Source organism: Schistocerca piceifrons, chromosome 10, assembly GCF_021461385.2.
Source record: "Schistocerca piceifrons isolate TAMUIC-IGC-003096 chromosome 10, iqSchPice1.1, whole genome shotgun sequence".
Lineage (NCBI taxonomy): Eukaryota > Metazoa > Arthropoda > Insecta > Orthoptera > Acrididae > Schistocerca > Schistocerca piceifrons.
In genome coordinates this window covers 112,194,850-112,214,921 of record NC_060147.1, presented here as the reverse complement: position 1 = coordinate 112,214,921, position 20,072 = coordinate 112,194,850, and the positions used below count along the sequence as shown (strand labels likewise).

The 20,072-nt window shown below is 38.1% G+C and overlaps 1 protein-coding gene across 3 annotated transcripts in view; it reads left to right on the top strand.

The window, feature by feature from the left end:
• The window catches only part of LOC124719123 (calcium-binding mitochondrial carrier protein Aralar1), a 615,804-nt gene that overhangs the window by 530,966 nt on the left and 64,766 nt on the right, over nucleotides 1-20,072 (top strand). For all 3 annotated transcript variants that reach the window (XM_047244818.1, XM_047244817.1, XM_047244816.1), the window contains exons 6-11: nucleotides 2,299-2,445; nucleotides 6,596-6,737; nucleotides 11,816-11,909; nucleotides 13,760-13,850; nucleotides 14,427-14,502; nucleotides 19,172-19,380. In XM_047244818.1, the coding sequence (XP_047100774.1) occupies nucleotides 2,299-2,445; nucleotides 6,596-6,737; nucleotides 11,816-11,909; nucleotides 13,760-13,850; nucleotides 14,427-14,502; nucleotides 19,172-19,380 (759 nt within the window). The remainder of the gene's footprint in view (nucleotides 1-2,298; nucleotides 2,446-6,595; nucleotides 6,738-11,815; nucleotides 11,910-13,759; nucleotides 13,851-14,426; nucleotides 14,503-19,171; nucleotides 19,381-20,072) is intronic.

The following is a 20,072-nucleotide window of genomic DNA, read 5'->3' as shown; positions in this document are numbered from 1 at the left end:
GTGCATTATGTTTAAGGAGGCTTATTGTGTTCAAATTCTGAATCATTCCTTCTCCACAGATAGATATGGTTGTCCAAATATATCTACTGTATTTTCCTTAGTATTAGATTTCCTGAGCATTGTATAAATACACTGCAAATAAAGAATTTCAAATAGAAATCTTTTTCTTATCTCAATTCCTATTGCTCTTGTTGTAAGTGGTCCTTGTGTTTGTAATTGATATCTTTCGTTATGCTATCTTTCTCCTTATTTCTCCAGTACAGCTTCCATCTGCATTAGGCCTGCTGCGTAAGTAAATCAAGGAGTTTAATTGTTCAAGTTTCTTTCCTTGTGGAGTTATAGTCTGATTAAAATTACTTGATAGTTAACACTTCACACATTGAAGCTGGTTTCCTCCAGTCAGAGCCCTCTGCGTCATTCCCGAACCATTCGCTGTTGCCATACTGCCACAACAGTTGGTGAGGTCAGTTTTAGTTCCTTCACCATATTCCTCTCTCTTCAGTTTTAGTTCCTTCACCATCTTCCTCTCTTTCTTTCTTGATGTGTTTCATCCCACATCCTAGGTGTGAACCTTTCATTTCATATTTCATCACACACACACACACACACACACACACACACACACACACACACACACACACACAAATAGTGCTAACTAAACACACTCATTTCATACACAACAATAAGCAAACATTACTGGATCCTTTCGCTTAAGATGTGGTTCAGCGTCACATGTACAGTTATTATAATCGGCTTACATTAAGATATGTTCCACGTGACACTGTGTGCAGCTGAAGTTTTGAAGGCCCAATTCATCATTGCAACTTCGTCACCAGAGTCATAAATACATGTCTGTTAACAGTGTACTCTAGTGGCACAGGGGTTGTCCACTAAACTTCACATGCCGAAGATTGTAGGTTCAAATCTTGTTGAATGCATTGGAATATTTTTATTTCTAAATCTGATCAAAAGACCAATTATTGTTTTTATTCAATTAATTATTTATTATTATTATGTGCGATTGGACCCATACGGATCACGCAAAGCTTTTCCGATTCAATTTTTTAATTCTCCAAACTTCTCTCACTCTTTCCCCATGAATTCTCTTTCTTTCCTCTGTCCATTTTGTCCCCTGTCTCTTGCAAACTTCATTCTCGGGTTGTACTTTCCAACTATTGATTTTTTGCCTGTATACATTTCTGTTTATAACTTCTGAAGAATTTATTTGTGCATTTGCTAGATCTGTTTTGGTTTCTTGTATCCAGGGTATGGTTTTCAATTTTTCATTTAATTGTTTTAAATGTAATTTTTTATTTCTGATGCTTTCCTGTCATTTTCATCATCATATTGACATTTTTATTTGCTTTAATTATTTCTCCTACCATACTTTTATCACTTGAAATCTGCCTGTGTTGCCTACAGTTTGCAACCAAGTGCTAACGAGGACTGCTCACTGATTGGTAACACAGTAGCTCATGTATCCATTGTGAGGATAGTTTCAGCTAACCAGTGAATGACAGTGAGAAATTACAGTTTGCTTTTAGCGCTGAAACTAAATTTTTTCTGTCTTGAGTTTGCTCATAGAGATTATCTTTAGTTGCCATTAGCAAAGAGATCGTAATTTTAGTTATTCTGCGGATCAATTACTACCATTTTCTTGGGTACATTGCACATATTGAGGTTGTGGTTAGGTTAGGATGCCAATTTAAATTCAAAATGCATCGCATCGCCATCTGCAGTTCAGTAACTTAAAATTAGCTGCGTACAGAGGACCGTGCATTTCCATCATACCTCGCAGCGGTATATTCCAACACTGCTGTGCATTACAAATTAACAGCATTTGTGAAGTGACCCTCCATGTTTCTGTATGTTGCCTATAATGAAATGGTAGCTGGCAGCCAATGTAGCAACACTGTAATGGCAAGTGATAGATGTCAACTATCAAATAATTTTAATTGGACTATAGATTTACTGTGGGCTCTGTGTTCTCCTGTTTTCATTACTTTGGTCTTCAAACTGTTGATATGCAATCCGAATCGCCCTGCCAGCTTTATCATTGCCTCTGTCATTTTTTATGGTCTGTTTCACTTCCTGCCATGATAGTTTCCTTGAATTATTTTTGTTCCACCAGTACTACCCATTATCATATCTATATATTTTTATGACACATTGTGAATTAACTGTCAGTGGTGTCCAGCATTGACAAAATTTTTCATGCAAACTGTTTCTCACTTCTTCCTGCATCTTTCTAAATTTAAATATTGTGCTATAACACTTGTTGTTTGATTTGTTTGTCAGGACTTCCATGAAGAGTATGCAGTAGAAGCATTCCGTCGGTATGACAAGAATGGAACTGGATTTATCTCTGCACTTGATTTCCAGGATATAATGATCAACATTAAAAGCCATTTATTAACTAGAGAAGTTCGGGCGAATCTTGTTGCAGTAAGTAAGCTTTTGTTTTCCCAAGATGCCATGATGCTTTTCCCATGTTGCTATGATGCTTCCAAAAAGACTGTGTAGTGCTTCTAATTGAAAATTTTAGATATCATTTATTTATAATACTCTGGTTACTTATCATAGTAGCACTCTTGAATTGAATCATTTGTGAACTCTTTGAACTCGAGAGATGTAGAACAGTTTTTTTTGGGGGGGGGGGGGGGGGGGGTTGTTGTGATTGTGACTCCTAAAGAGCATAGTAAAGCTGAGAGGAATTTTAAACAATGGAAGGTCTCGGTTGGAACATCAAAAATTATGGGGGAGAAACTGATGGGTGTGTTAGCAGAAAGCAGCACACAATGAGGGTGAAGGGACATGAATTGGAAGGAGGTTATAGGGCAGAGGGGGTGGAAACTGCTCAGTTGAGGGTTTGGGGGCAGTAGGCTCTGCACCCGTGATCTAGGGGTAGTGTCTTTGATTAGTAATCAAAACATCATCTCTCCCATGTTCAAAATCTCCCACAGCTTAAATTTTGATTAATAATCAGCATTGGCAGCCAAAGACTTCCAGCATAAAAAGTTACCCTCATTCTGCCAATGGTCCTTTCAGAGAGGGCAGAGGAGCAGACACAGGTTCAGGGCACACTCTTGTCCTTGGAGTAGGAATCTGCCCTTAAAGGTGGAAAAATCGGCAATGATCAACACCATGAGGATGCGGAAGCCAATGGAAACCACTGCGTGAAAGACACATAATGTGTATCTGCAGGACATGTGGCCTGTAACTGAAAAAGCGTTGTAATTATCTCTCCATTGGCAAAAGATTCTGGAATAGCCCCCCACCTGGATCTCTGAGAGGAGTCTGCCAAGGGGGAGGTGATCATGAGAAAAAGATTGAATACTCAATGAGAGGGCGTTGAATGTCAGAAGCTTGAATGTGGTAGGCAAGCAAGAAAATCTGAAAAGGAAATGCAAAGGCTCACTCTAGATGTAGTAGGGCTCAGTGAAGTGAAATGGAAATAAGACGAGGATTTCTGGTCGGATGAGTATAGCGTAATATCAGCAGCAGCAGATAATTGTATAACGGGAGTAGGATTCGTTATGAATAGGAAGGTAAGGCAGAGAGTGTGTTATTTTGAACAGTTCAGCAGTAGGGTTGTTCTTATCAAATTCGACAGCAAACCAACTCAGACAACAATAGTTCAGGTATACATGCCAACATTGCAAACTGAAGATCAAGAGGTAGAGAAAGTGTATGAGGATATTGAAAGGGTAACACAGTATGTAAAGGGAGATAATTTTCTAATAGTCATGGGAGACTGGAATGCTGTTGTAGGGGAAGGAGTAGAAGGAAAGGTTACAGGAGAATATTGGCTTGGTACAGGGAATGAAAGAGAAGAAAGGTTGAGTTCTGCATAAATTTCAGCTAGTAATAGCGAATACTCTGTTGAAGAATCACAAGAGGAGGTGGTACACTTGGAGAAGGCCAGGTGATATGGGAAGGTTTCAGTTAGATTATATCAAGGTAAGGCAAAGATTCTGAAATCAGGTACTGGATTGCAAGGCTTACCCAGGAGTAGATAAAGACTCAGATCACAATTCAGTAGTGATGAAGAGTATGTAGAAGTTTTAAGAGACTAGTAAGGAAGAATCAATAAGCAAAGAAGTGGGATACGGAAGTACTAAAGAATGAAAAGGTGCGCTTTAAGTTCTCAAAGGCTGTAGATACAGCAATGAGGAATAGCTCAGTAGGCAGTACAGTTGAAGAGATATGGACATCTCTAAAAATGGCAATCACAGAAGTTGGAAAGAAAAACATAGGTACATAGAAGGTAACTGCAAAAAAACCGTGGGTAACAGAAGAAATACTTCGGTTGATTGATGAAAGAATGAAGTACAAAAATGTTCAGGAAAATTTGGGAAAGGAGTGTTACTTACTTTGCGGCGGTTAGATTCATCTCATTGCCAGGTGCAGCACTTCACAAGGTCACACGTGGAGCATTGGATCTCGAATATTGTCTGTGTTGTTGACTTCACACTTTGTATTTGTCTTTAAAGTGACCTTACTTGATGATGAGAGTGTTTTGTTTTTAACAATAGTGATTCAGAATGTGATAAACAAAGTTCTAGTTTTGTAATCTGTGATGGTAAATTACTTGTTTTGTTGAATTTTTTCTGTAGGTGCATGTGTCATCTGTTGCACAGCAGAAAGCTAATTTTTATGATTCATGCTAAGGAGAAGACATATCTGATGATGAAGTGTCAGCGAGCCCTCAAGATGAAACTGATTATATTGATACTGTATCAGAAATCCCCCCGTCACAATCTATCAGTGTGCCTCTTTCAACTGGCGGGTGGACAGATGATGACACTACTGCTCCACAGCTTCAAGTTCTTGAAGCATTGTGCAGAATTCACATTCAGACTGACCAGAACTTTTCTCTGTTTGATTGTTTTCCTACTTTTTTCGTGAAAACTGCTGAAGATGGTAAAATGAGAGACAAATTGCTATGACATAATAACTATTAACAAGCTAAATACAACAGCAAACCTCAAGTGGTAATCAGTTTGCCATAAGTGGGGTACTGTGAAACTTGGTAAAGTGTTTAACTTTTTTGGTGTGGCTTTACATAATTCCTAGTTAGAAAACTGAAATTGACCACCTATTGGTCCACAAATTCCATACTGCAAATCTCCTTTGCAGGAAAATTCACCAATCGATTGTTTTCTGTCAATCCTGTGAATTTTAAGTCTCACAGATAATACTACTTTTATTTTTTTAAAAATTAAGGTAGGCATGATCCCACTCACGAGGTGAGAACATCTTCAGTATATTCGTTACACAAATTGAAAGAGCATACAAACGAGCAGAAAATCACACTATAGATGAAGGAATTTGCCTTTTCATGGCAGAGTGGATTTCAAGGTCTACATGAAAAATAAGCCTACCAAATATGGCATAAATTTTTTTATGTTACATAAAAGTGGAATTAGGTACCTTTAAAAATGTGAAATATATTCTGGTAGTCAGGCAAATGCTAATAACATCATTTTGCATGTGGTAACTGTCTCTGTGAAAGTTTCTATAATAAAGGCTACATTGGCCTGGATCTTCTCGATCATTAATGGAAAAACAAAACTAAGGCAGTGAGTACATAATGAAAAATAGAAAAGGGTAGCTACAGATCTAGTGGCCCGGAGACTGTAAAAAAAAGAACTCGTTTTATAGACGAGCCCATTTGCTGTTTGTGAAATGGAAGGTCACTAGGGATGTACTTATTTTTATAATAAAACATAAAATGTCAGCGTAAAGTGTCAATGTCAGAACGAAGCTAGGATTTATTGGGAAGATGAAAGCTGATTGCAGTTTGGATTACAATAAAGTGGTGGAAGAAAGATTACCCCCACCCCCCCTCCCAAGATGGTGCTTGCAAATTCGTATGTTTTACATAAAAGGTGGAGGCCTGCTAATAGTTAATTAATGAATTTTCAGAGGCTTTGGTGGAGGAAGGTAGCCTTCTTGAATCAGCTTCCATCCAAAAACAATTCACCTATAAATAGACTCAGTGAAAGATGCTTTTGTAGATCGATTCCAGCTTCAGAAAAGTCAAAATGAGCCCAGAGGAGATGATGTATGGTCTGTGCAGAAAGAAGCCACAAAATTTCTGGCAAAGTGGCAAAGAGAGATACCAGATACTGTTGTGAAAACTGTGATATAGGGCTTTGTTTTCCAGAAAGCATCAAAATTTCTCACACTAAAGCAAATATAACTAAATGATTTACAATGAAGAAAACCATATTTCCAAACGTTTAGTACCAACAAATTCTAATCTTATCTCTGTTAGAGAAATTAAGATGGAAAAAAATTTGTTTTCGAAAACACATTTTCATTTCAATAGATAAAAAAAATTGTCATTGATATAAGTCTAACCCTTTTTTTTTTTTTTTTTTTTAGAAAAAAAGACCCGTCTTTCAAATGCAATAAATTGATCTAAATTCTTTACAGTAGAACCTCCTATACCAAGCTCAGAAAAACTGTGAAAAATGTGCTGTATCAGCTGGCTGAACAATCTTAGCCACACAGACCTCAAAATGTTAATAGCAGCGTTATCTAGATTTTGAAGAAAGTGTTATTGATTGTTGTTTTGCTCTGTTTGTAGGCTGCAGGTGGTGGCAGTGGTGGTCACCGAGTTAGCTTCCCGTTCTTCATGGCTTTCAATTCTCTGTTAAACAATATGGAACTTATCAAGCGCATATATCTCAATGCGACAGGTGGACACCGCAATGTGGAGGTAACAAAAGGTACGGAGCTGCTGTTTTTGCAACCGTAGTTGTAGCTAATAGACCAACTGCTACTCAGAACATCAACAGTAATTTGAAGTGTGTATGCCTACATTTGTTTCATTATGAATTCATTCACACATTACTTTTATATTGGGCATGCAGATTTGCTTTTTGCGAAACAAATTCCACAGTACTACTTCTGGTTGGTCTTGTACAAGGAGTGATCAAGTAATGAGAATAAAAGATTGTTATAACAGGTGATGAAATATGGGTATATGGGTATGATGTTGAAACCAGGGCCCAACTGTCCAATGGAAACTGCCTGACGAGCAGTTTAAAAAAAAAAAAAAAAAGCCAACAAGATGTGCAGGTTCTTCTTATTGTTTTCTTCAATTACAATAGGATAGAGCATCATTAGTTCTTGCCTTACAGTCACACAATTAGGAATTTTACTTGGAAGTTATGTGCCGTTTGCTTGAAGCAATCCAAAGAAAATGACCAGAACTGTGGAAAAATCACTAGTGGAAATTGCATCACAATAATGCTCCCTCTTGCGCCTCAGTTCTTGTTTGTGGTTTTTTGACAAAAAACAAAACCGTTATGTTGTATTGTCCACCATATTCGCTGGGCATGGCCACGTTCTACGTCTTTCTATTCCTGAGGCTGAAGAGAATCATGAAATGACATTGTTTTGCCACCATTGATCAGATAAAAACAGAATCGTGGAAGCATCTGAACACCACAACAAAAAGTGAGTTCCAGAAGTGCTTCTAAGGGTGGAAAAAGCACTGTCACAAGTGTATTATATCTGAGGGGGTTTACTTTGAAGGGGACAAAGTTGATGTTGATGGGAAAAAAAACAAACATCTTCAAGGAAAACACTTCTTGATCACAGCTCGTATATACCCCAAAATTGATTTTGAAAACGCAGTTCTAGCTGCGAGATTTCGTCTTCCAGAATTGATGTAATGTAATTCTGTAATTCCATTCCTTTATCACATAATTTTAAACCCCATATGAACTTGACTATTTGTTTCATTTTTCTTTATATCATTCTTTTTCTACTTGAAATCTTTGTTCATGTGTTTTTAATTAGTTTTATGTATTAATTTCAGTTGAATTCCTTTTGTTTCATTACCCTATTTTTTTCGTCCACATTATTGTGTTCATTATATCTATTTCTCATTTTGTTTGAATTTTGTTTTTGTTTAGAAACCCGTCTTTCATTTCCTTTTTCATCTGTATTATTTTTTCTGTAGTGTAATGAGTATTTAGGTTATGTTTTAAATATTTGTATGACATTGCCATGTAAAAAAATTGCACATCTGCTAACAAAAACATACTTTTTACACCATTGCACAAATATAAATGGATTATTTCTTCTTTTGTTTTTTAACTGATAGATTGAATTTTTGAAGTAATTGAATATTATAATAGATAAATATAGTTAAACTTATAGTCACAAAAATTCTGAAAGAAAAAAGAATGATATAAAGAAAAATGAAATTAATCAAAATTTCATATGGTAGTTAAAATTATGTGACAAAGGAATGGAATTAAAAAATTAGATCCGAACCAATTAATTGAATAAAGATAATGATCAAAATCATTTCAATAGAGATTTAAAAAGAAAAAGAAAAAGAAAAGCCTAATGCACTTGACAAGATTCGAACCCACAGCCTCCTACATGTGAAGCTGTCATTCTGTCCATTACACCACACAATCAGACCATGTAATGCAACATTTTTAATAATATTGAGTGACACACAAAATTATGGATTTTTATTTTACTTTTTCCCATTACTCGCAAGTGAGGGCCCACCAGGATGAATGGCTGCAGTGTGTGATACCTGGGATCTTAACCTACATCACGATAGGGTTGTCAGGATAATCTTTGCAGAAATTCAGATCCAGACGGTTTGCGGCTTCAGAAGTGGAGTTTTATTGACCCCAAACCTATTCTCTAAGGGGCACAGATGTGTTGCATTCTGCAGCATCAGAGGGCTGTCACAGGCAAAGGGATGTATTGCCTGAAAAAGTGGAGGAGCCAGAAAACACGTCCAGTCAGCAGGGGAGCTGACGGGCAAGAGATTGACCCAGTGGTACTGAAGCACTCTCGCCAGTTACCTCCGTGACCCCCAAGTGACCATTTCTGGCCCTTCTATTGGCTAGTCAAGGGGCACTTGGTATGCCCCTTGATTAGCAGTACGGACATAAAAGCACCCTACGGTCACCAGCGTTTGCTGTGAAAGCCCACATGAACTGAGTGTGGGGTAGCTGCTTCTCTGGCAGCATCCGGTGCTGCACCAGCTGAGGCTCAGCCATAGTTCTAACATGGAGACACAGTTCCAGATGCGTGAAATGTAAAAGTTGAAAGAGAGAGAAATTATCCGTCAATCCTTTCATTAATCCCTCAGTGTGACTGCTCACCGTGCACTCTCGGAACTGGATTACCGTGTCTGATCTATCGGCAGGGTTAGATGTTCTCTAGTTGCCTCCACATGGGAATGTGGAAGTGAGCTTGAGTACCATCACTTAGTAGTCACATTACCATTTGTGTCACCAGAGGCACGTCTTCCAGCAGGGGAGGTAGGATCACCCACAAAAAGTGCAGGCATCGTGGAAGAATGGCTGGTCCCACGATGCAGTCATCAATCGTCAATGATGCACACGTCCAGGCTGGACCAGCTTCGCTCCCATCGTACAACAGGGATTCTCCATAGCCCACAGGTGGATGTTGTGAAGGGTGACAATATCACCCCTCATACAGCCAGTCTCATCTGTGAATAGGACAGACATCAGAAACACCAGCACGGTAGTGGTTTATGTGATAAACCAGCAACCAAACAGCCGATGCAGAGGCAAATCTGTAGCTAATAAGGCGTGCATACATTGTCAGTGATACAGATAGTCGCAGTAAGTGTTGTTGTGGAGAATGTTCCGTACAGTCGTCTGTCTTACTGCATGCTGATGGGCTGTCTGCCTTGTGCTGAAGTGGGGTAATACTCTACAGTGTTTTAACACCTATTCCTCCAACGCCTCAGTATGAGAAAAAGTTTCCCTCGTCTTCAATGTGCTGCTCAAATAGACAAAAATTCACTAATAATTCTCAATTTTTTGTAGACCATCAGTTTCAGTATCTCTTTGAACACAGTTTAATGCTGTAACATTACTGTACACACATACTGCGCACTTGCATATTTCGAGATATGAGCAATGTGTACTATTCGTGACAGTTAATGGTTGCCATTTGCTGTGTTATACATTTTTCTATTGACCAGAAACAGTTGCAAACCCTTATCCCTAACAAATAATGTAGATACATATCACTTCTCACTGTGATTTAAACAGTTCTGCTTGCAAAAAAAGAAAGTGTGTAATACCTTTCCCGAGGTGTATTAAAAAAGTATTGATCGTAGTTCTTTCTGGTGTAAACCAGTGAAATGTAGGAGACTTTCTCAGTGGAAATGTGGGGCAGGACATTAGTGTGCAGGTGCTAAATCTTCTTGCCAGCAGAAAGTGTCAGTCACTGGTAGTCAGCCTATGAGAGACGGCATGTAGTGATCGCCTATTCAGATTCCAGTAAGTGGTAGCATGATGGAACAAATTGAGCAACAATATTGCCTCAAATTTTGGCAAAAACATGGTGATACCAGAGTGGAAACCATTTCCAAGATCCAACAGGCTTTTGGGAACGATGGTATGAGCAACGTGTGGATAAAGGAGTGGCACTACATGGCTAAACAGCAGTGGACAATGAACCGCATTCAGGCAGACCCACACCAAGTGTAAATAACAATGTTATTAAGTAAGTGTGCAATTTGATGACGAATGGCCATTGTGTCGCAGTGTGAGAACTTAACAGAGGAGATAGGGGTAAGTGTTGCGTCGGTAGCTTCAGTTTTGACCGACAATTTGCGAATGAGGAGTGTGTCCACAAAATTCGTATCGAAACTGCTGACAATGTAGGAGAAGCAATGCCATCTGAAACCTGTGTATCACATAATGGACAAAGTAAAAAATAATCCCAACACTTGTAACACCACAATGTCAGGTGATGAAATGTAAGTTTATGGGTACCACCCAGAAGCAGAGGTGCAGTTATTGCAGTGGATATAACCAACATCACAGAGATTTTTTAAAAAAAAAAAAAAAAAAAAAACACACAGTAAGTCCGCAGCATTGTCAAGGCCAGGATGGTGGAACATAACTATGCACCATAAGGCCAAACTAGATCCTTCATCATCTTCACGATGGTGAGCACAAAAGTCAAGATTTGTCGGCAGAAAAAACTTGGCAGCTTCATCACGATAACACAGCCTCCCATTCTGCACATCTGATTCAGAATTTCTTTGCCATACACAATGTTTCCTTGATTAATCAGGCTCCCTACGTTCTCAAGACGGCTCTGTGTGATTTTTGTCTATTTTCCGAGCTGAAAGTGCCTCTGTGAGGAACACAATTTGCATCAGGAGAAGATACCCTGCAGAATGTGAAGACCCAGTTGATCACTATTCGAAAAGACAATTTCCATAAGTGTTGCCAATAAAGGGAGGAGTTCTGGGAGAAGTTTGTGCATTACCAAGGAAACTACTTTGAAGGGAATTAGGGTTCTGTACCTCCAAATCTATAAATATATTTCTTCCTGACAAAGCTACGTTACTTTTTGAACACGTCTTGTGTTAGCCTTGCTCCCTCTGCTAACTATGACTTCTCACCGTTAGGTTTTAGTACAGTTACACTGTTTCTCTTCCTTGCATAAATGTTTAGAATATTAGTTTCAACGCTAGACCAAACATTAATAATTCATAAGAGCTTTTAAATACAGCTTTCTCTCTCCTCTTTCTTTCTTCAGTTAGTAGATGCCAATAGCCACAAGCAAGTGGCATAATATAATATTTTTCAAAACTGAGATTTTGTAAAGTTGGCAAAGGATGTATTTAGCTATCAGAAACAATTTTCACCTCAAACTCAATCTCTCCCTAATAATTCACCAATATATGTGTTACCTAACATTATTATGACCACGACTGCCCTTTTATGTGGTGTAACCTTTGTAAGTAGTTAACTACTCCTTTGTTTCATTACTGTTGCAGAGGAGTTTCTGCATTCTGCCCAAATGATGTCTCAGATAACACCGCTTGAAGTTGACATCCTGTTCTTGCTTTGTGATCTCCTCCATCAAACAGGGTAAGTTATTTTCACCAGTATATCGTAGCTTTTTGCAAGTTTGCCAAATAATGATTAGATATTGCGCTTTTTACGGTGTGTTTGTAGTAACTGATTATGTTCTCTCAAGTTCATAAGTAGTGTTAACATGTTGTCTGCATTCAAGAAAAATTCATGCTAAAGCAGGTTATATACTGAAATGTGATACACGCTTCCAAGCATCCTTTAGAACAGTTTTCACCCCATGTGCCTTGTGATAACCAGTTTTGCTTTTTCCTGGCCGATGGCATGAGGTTAAAGAAAAGAATATAAAAACAGAGTTATTACTTTCCTTTGTTTAATTTTGAACATTTATGAGAGAATGTGTCTCTTCGACTAACAAAGGGTCGTTCATTTTCTTTGTTTCTTGCTTACTTGGAAAATCAGTTATTTGCCAGCAAGACCTGGGGAGTGGGAGGAGCATCGTCAATGGTTTGGGTGATTATTATTATATTCTTATCTCTTCTTCCGCGCATCCTACTTCTTAATTTATTAACTATACTGTTGGAAGAACAATAAATGAAACCTCTTTGAACATGAATTTTACTTACAATACTGTAGTTTGAATCTGTTATTCCTTCACTGCTTGTCTGTTGCCATATTTACACGAATATAAATCTGTGTGATTGTAGGGAATGCCACACAAATAAATGTGCACAGAATTGGTGTTATAGTAGTCGTTACGGGACATTAAGAGATTTTGGGTTGTGTAGTCTTTTTGTTGACTATTTCGGAATTAATTTAGTGGATGCTGGATAAAATACCATGGCTAATAAAACAAAAGTTTTTTTGTGGGATTGTACTGCACTTCAAAGAAAAATACTGGTGAACTTCAATATTTTCCGTTTATTAACCCTTGTGCTCGTCAACTTATGAACAGAAATATAGCAGGTGAGAACATTTTGGAAGTAATACTCTAGTTATTTTAAGCATTGGTAACATGGCTTTGTTTTCAGACTTAGAAGTAAAGTACGTTACTTGCTTGTGTAATATTTGTTTTATTTTGCATATCCTAAACAACTCAGAATTTTAAGTAATAATTTAACTGTGTTTTCATGCTGTATGCATTTAGTTTTCCCACAAACCTTGTAATATTTAAAGCTTGTTTTTAGACACAGTTCCCAGAATTTAGAAACACTTGGAAGAGGAGTGAAGAGATAGGAGATACTGTGTGCGGTGTGCTCACGCTGTCTAAATTCAGAAATAATTTATTATAAGTTAGTAATAATTTTGCTTTTCAGGATGTTATGTTTACCGACAAATGGTTAATATATGAACTATAGCAAAAGTAGCTACACAAAGCTCAATAAAGGTAAGATAATAGGTACAATTAGATATGACTTTATTTACATATAAATTTTTTGCTTTTACTTTTGTGTGCACGTTCAAAATGCAATGAAATACAGAGAAATAACTTCTCGAATTCAGACATTGCATCAAAATACAGATAACTGGACATAATTAATCAGTTTCTCTGTTCTGAAATGGCACCACTGATGATTGCTTGTACTATATCTGCAAAAGTGTCTGTATTTCTTGACCAGCAAAAAAAAAAAAAAAAAAAATAAAAAAAAAAAAAAAAATTCAGCATCCACTTTCATATATGTATAAGGTAATTGTGTATTATAGTTATCAGTAGAGCATTCGATCTGGCAGATGACCGAATTATATTCTTGTAAATATGGTCACCTTTTGCTATTCCCCTATTATTTCTCGCTCGTACATTGCAAGCTCAGTTTCTTTTAATATCCTATTCTTTATTAACTTTTGACTGCAGCGGAGAGAGAAGACCTGGCTAATTCAGTTTTTGCGCTACCAATCTTAATTTTCAGGAGGATCGTGTACAACGACCTGCAGGCGATAGCTCCCGAACAGTATTTCAAGCAAATCACAAAACGGCTGGCTGAGATCAAGGCTGTGTCGGTGAGTTGGATACTGCTGATGCTGCTGCAATGACCCACTCTGGGGAGAGAGGAGGAAAGAGGGAGATGTTCAAAGAAAGAGAGAGAGGCAGCATCCCTGTCAGCACTGCGGCACTAGTGAGCTCTGATCCTGTGTGAATCTTGACCCGGCCGTGTGTCACATTTGCTTTCTTTCCCTTAACCTGTTTTCTGACTGTATTGTGCATTAAAGGCTTCACGAGTGATGAATGTAGGTTCCTAAGGCGGGAAGTGAGCGCGGGAGAGTTCCGCTTTAGCCTTGCCGCACAGAGGAAGGACGGGATTGCCGGGTGTGTATTACAGGTCCGCAGGCTGCACGCGTAAGGTTTGGGAGCTTTTCCCATTCACAGAAAAAGGAAAAAAGAAAAAAAAATCGCTAACTGTAAGCTTTCATGTTGCTGCAATATTTTGTCCCTACACAGCTGTAAATATGAACAAAAACTTGTTCACCATTATTTTTTTAGCTGTTAGTGGGCAGTGGCATGAAATGTGTGGTACTAGAAGTGGACAATCTTTATCGAGTTTATTAATAAGTCTGACGTCTTCCTTTTCCTTGCAGTCACCAGAGGAGAGAGGCATCTTCATCCAAATTCTTGAAAGCGTCTACAGGTTTACACTCGGATCCGTTGGTGGTGGTGAGTGACAATGTTTTTAATTGTAATACAATTTTCTTGTGAGCAATACCCTTCCAAATTCCATTGATGTTCGTACCATTTAGGGTTCCATAACTCTACTGGTAAAAACGGAACCCTTATTGTGTCACTTTGTTGTCTGTCTGTTAAAAAACCTTTTTCTCGAGAACAGGTAGATGTATCAAGTTGAAATTTATCACATACTAAGGTCTGTGGTCCCTTGGTGGTGTAAAAAAATTAAAGCTTTTAAGGGGCTCCAGAACGCCCTATACTTGCAATGTTAAAATAACGCTTATAAATTACATCTTTCCTCACAAAGTATTTGAGGTAGGAAGTTGAACTTTTTACAGATTATTTATTGGAATATGGGCTACAACTTAACACAGGGATTTTACAAAATTTTAGTTCAGTTATTAAAGATGATTTTTTTCAATTGTAATGAAAATTCACAACCTTTTTTTGCAATTTTTTATTTATATATTCAAAAATACACAGTTTTTTGGAAAAAGGCTGTGTTAAATTATGCAGAAGGTACTGTGTAACATTTACTGAAAGTTTGAAACAAATATGTTTGGAAGATCCTTAGAAAACATGTAATTAGTATGAGAAAATAAAAGTTTTGGGAATCGAGTGACAAAGATTGGATTAACTTTTTAGTGCATTCCAGGTCCATAGGATGGATTATCTTCATCCTCTGCAAACTCCTCCTCCAGCTTCCTCTTGTTCCTCCTCCTGTTTACTCTTGCTTGTATTTATAGACTCTTTACAGCCGTGTCTGCAGCCCGAAGGCGTTCCTTGTCTAAAGCAAGCATCGCTCGTTGTTGTGTTCGTAGATTTTGCTACCATTTTCTTCAGTTGCAGTTACTGCAACACTGTTCCAAAAGGTGGTCATGTATGAACACTTATCACATTTCAGTTGTATTTCACTAGCAAGTCCTACGTGCTTTATTATGGAGTGTGTTCCAGACCAACTTCACTACAATGAATACATCTTACACAGTTTGAAAAAATTCCTTTGAGAACCGACATATCAAATGTTTCATTCACATCCGATTCGCCCATAAAACATTCATAGTTTTCACTCATTGAACCAAGCTTCTTCTGTGAAGTATTTTCTTTCCCACTTTGACTGCTATGGGCAGGTGTACTTGAGAGGTTAGGTTCACTCACTTGGTTATCGTCTTTATTGTTTACAGTAATAACTCATACCTTTGGCTTTCCAACATTTCTCCTTTTCTTAAAAGCCTTCAGAGGATTTCTAATAACTTTACTTTTACTCATTATTATACTTCAGCAAAACAGAGACTCGAGAAACAGAATGAATTACGAATATTTTCGAGATAACGACAGAGTAAATAAACGTGAAACAGTCGACAATCACATCAGTGATATATATTGAACCAGCACAGGTTATCCACAACACATACTTTATCTCACATCACTAAAATGTACCTGATGAACACAAGACGTTAATAATAACACCATTTGACAGCAGTTTAACAGCGCCACAGTGGGTCACACCCATGTAGAACACATTTCAAAAAAAATTTAAAAATAGTTGTAGTCTTCGGAATTGAATAAATTATATATCTATTAAAAGGCAATAGTCTGCAGATTCAGAAAACGCAAAAAAGTAAAAATTGAACTTTTCATGATTTTTGAGCCTTTCCGGAGCCCCTTAATGCAATGCAATCAAAAAATATGGACATTTATGTCACGTAGTTTGATACTCACAAACTCACTAATCAAATTTGTAGGGTACTTCCTGTTGACTTAGACTCACGAAATTTGGCAAGAAGCAAGGTTTCACAGTGCAACTGTAGGGAAAAATCTGAAAATTGTTAATTTGTAATTATATCACACTGGAAAATATTTGTGTCTTCTTTTGTTATCCTACTTTAAACTTAAAACATTCTCAAAAGTCTCGGCTTTGCCGTGACTGACTTTCCAGTATCAATATCGATAACAGGCAAAACTCCCAGGCCGGAGGAATGGTCTGTATACATAATTACGTTTGTACAGAACCCTAAGTGTGCAAGTTCTACTTGCACCTGACTGACACGATAGTATTGAGTCTGTGCGATAACCGACACTTAAAGTCACAAAGATTCATTACTTTTTGTATTGTAGTGTGCATTTCAGGCACTAACAACACCTGATATAGAACCCATGTTGTGTGATATGATAAAACACAAATACCCTGTCCAGTCACATTAATGTGACCACCTGTCAAATGCCTGAATAACCACCTTTTGTAGCACAGACCACTGTGAGATGTGCAGGAAGAGTGTCAGCGAAGCACTGGAAGTTACCGACAGGGGTGTGGAGCCACCCCCAATTCGTGCGCCACAGATAGCTCTGCTAGGTTTCTGGTTGAGGACCCACGCCGTGAACAGCCTGTTTGACGTGGTCCCACAGATTCTCGATTGGGTTTAAATCCAGGAAGTTCGGTGAGCAGGGTACACAGTAAACTCGTACTGATGCTCCTCGAACCATGCGCGCACACTGCAAGCTCTGCGTCGTGTTGTATTGTCTTGCTGGTAGATGTCATTGTGCTGAGGAAAAACAAACAGCATTTAGAAGTGGACATGGTCCCCTAGCATAGATGCATATATGTGTTGATCCATTGTGCCATCCAGGATGATGAGATCACCCAGGAAATGCCCTCCGGCCTGGACTCTTCCAGCAATTGCTGCCAGGTGTTCAGACATTTCATGCCGTACACATCAACGGCTATCTGTCCGATGGAGCATAAAACGTGATTAATCTGAAAAGGCCACCTTTTGCCACTCACTGGACGTGCAGTTGCGGTATTGGAGTGCAAATTCCACCTTCTGTTGTCCATGGACAGCAGTCGGCAAGGGTGCGTGGATCGTGGACAGTTTACAAACTTAGCCATTTGAGAAATGCTTCCACACTTGTCCCGAAAAAGTCAGTGATCTTGCCCTTTTGGATGTCAGATAAATTGCTCTGTTTCCACTTTACAACAATGATTGCATTGTTTTTCATGTCTCGCCTGTATGCTTTCCACTCCTAGTGCTGTCACCTGTCACCTGTGAGTGGTTATTGCCAGTTGATGTGGAGTGTGGGCAGTGCTCACATTAATGTGACTGGACCTTTTATTTGTGACTGAAGGGATTATTCTGTTATAGTTTGATGAAAATTCCTGGATGGAACAATACATAAAATAAGGGAATAACAACCACTTACCTATAGCAAACTCATGTGTGTTGTAGCCATGGGAGTGCATTTGTGTGTGTGTGTGTGTGTGTGTGTGTGTGTGTGTGTGTGTGTGTGTGTGTGTGTGTGTGTGTGTGTGTGTGTGTCAAAATGCAAGAGTTTGAAAGCTAGTGTGAATACTATTTTCTGTTATGTTCGCCTATGTGGCTCACATCAGTCTATTATAAGTGAGTTGCCTCTCTTATTTTATGTACTGTTATTTTTTTTTGTGTTATACTGGCATTGTAGGTTTTTTGTTAACTAATGATAAATTGTTGTGACAAGCTAATGCTATTCACTTACAGAAGTATCCTACTATTCAACTCACATCTGTCCTGTCTGAAGACGATATTTCAAGAAAGCATCAAGGCATCTGTGCCCGATACCTGCTGATAAGTCCATTTGCCCATCCTCATCTTCACTGAGTAGGTCATTATGAGATTCTTGGGTTTGGTTTTAGCATGTGAAGTGTCAGCTGATGAAAAATTTTAACCACACTCTACTCAGCTTCATGAGGCCCTGTGAATACAGCATTGACAGGTTTTTCACAACATTTTTAGAGATGACTTTGTCATTTACTGAAATATTGTTTGTGCAAGTGGAACTGATCATTTGATTAGACATAGTAAATTACAGTATGTAAGTCACATTTGGTAGACATTGGAAATCACATGTTTGGTGCATTTTTGCGTGAGTCATTCTTGTGCACTGTGAACTTTGCTCATAGGCACATGGTAGCAGTTGACATCTTCGTGAGAAACTGTATGGTACAACAATAGTTCTTCGTACATCATGAAGTGTATTTTTATAAAATCCTGTTATATGGATATTAGAATGACTCCATGCTTTATCACTTTGTTTCCTGAAGTTTGTTATTGATCATGTCCCAAAAAGCATTATTTGTGACTGAGTGTTTGTGTCAGGTAAGCTTGCAGTTAACATGGTGTTAACACTGGTTTCATGAAAAGTTATCACACGTAGTAAAAAATTTATTTACCAATCATTAACTGTCCATAGTGCTCATTCACTAGAAATTTCTATGCAATTTATTGTAGTGGCATCTTGCAAGGCTTACTTATATTCCTTTATCTCCATTTCTGTCATTTAATATTTCAAGCTGAAAATCTGATTGTTATTTCTCAGCAAGTTTTAATATTTTCTGTGCTTCATTAGTACCTATTTTGTCTGTGGAAGTACTATTTTATGTACTTCCAGTGTGTTGAACTCGTGGCTAACTATTATGAATCACAGTTGAAACTTCTATTTTGTAAAATGTTGAACAAGTTCTTCATAGAAAGAATCGCATGAAAGGATTTGCATTCTTTATAGCATACTGTTATTGCATTGTCGTGTAATATTTAGAATTTATGGACATAACTTTTGGTAGTAAATTAAGGTTAGTAATCTCTTTATGGTTGATAGCTTGACAAATTCAATGTGGTTTTTCTGGCAGCTGTTGGAGCTACAGCAGTCTATCCGATAGACTTGGTGAAGACACGAATGCAGAACCAGCGCACGGGGTCCTTTATTGGTGAGCTGATGTACAGGAACAGCTTTGACTGCTGCAGGAAGGTTATTCGGCATGAGGGGTTCTTTGGTCTATACAGGGGCCTGGTTCCACAGCTGATGGGTGTGGCTCCTGAGAAGGCCATCAAGCTTACGGTTAATATTTGTTGATACTTTGTATGTTAAGTGAAAGATTAAAAGTGTATTTAATCTGTGTGTGTGTGTGTGTGTGTGTGTGTGTGTGTGTGTGTGTGTGTTTTAGCATTGTAATTACCTCTCCTTCACTGTACATATCATGTTAAATCTACTACTTCATTGAGAAGTTGCCTGTGTCATTTGAAAATACCCTATTTTCATTTACTCACTTCTGTGATATGTAATGTGAGTTATGAAATAGGGCACATTATCATGATGAACTTTTGAAGATGTAATGTGTACACTGTTCTCAGTGCACTTGTCACATTAATTCTCTATGGAAGCCCGAACTTTCAACAATAACCACCATTGTCTTTGTCCATAATCCTACAGAGTTTCGAAGCAGTTCACCAAATTTACAATCTGGTCTACGTCTAAAAAGGTTGACACACTCTGTTGTAAACAGTCATGGAGTTTTCACAGGTGGATTATACGGTACTGATACCAGAGGAGTTCTTTATCAAATGTCAGAAGACATCACAGAGCTAGTAGTGTTCTGCATCATACTGTAAGCATCATCCTCTTCGCCATCATCAGACAACAGCGCATACTAGCTCTGAATTCCACAATGCGTGTGATTCGAAAATTTCTCTTTATTCCTATTGCCTTGAAACTGTAATTATGTTTCTCCTTTAGGTACTGAACAACCTGCT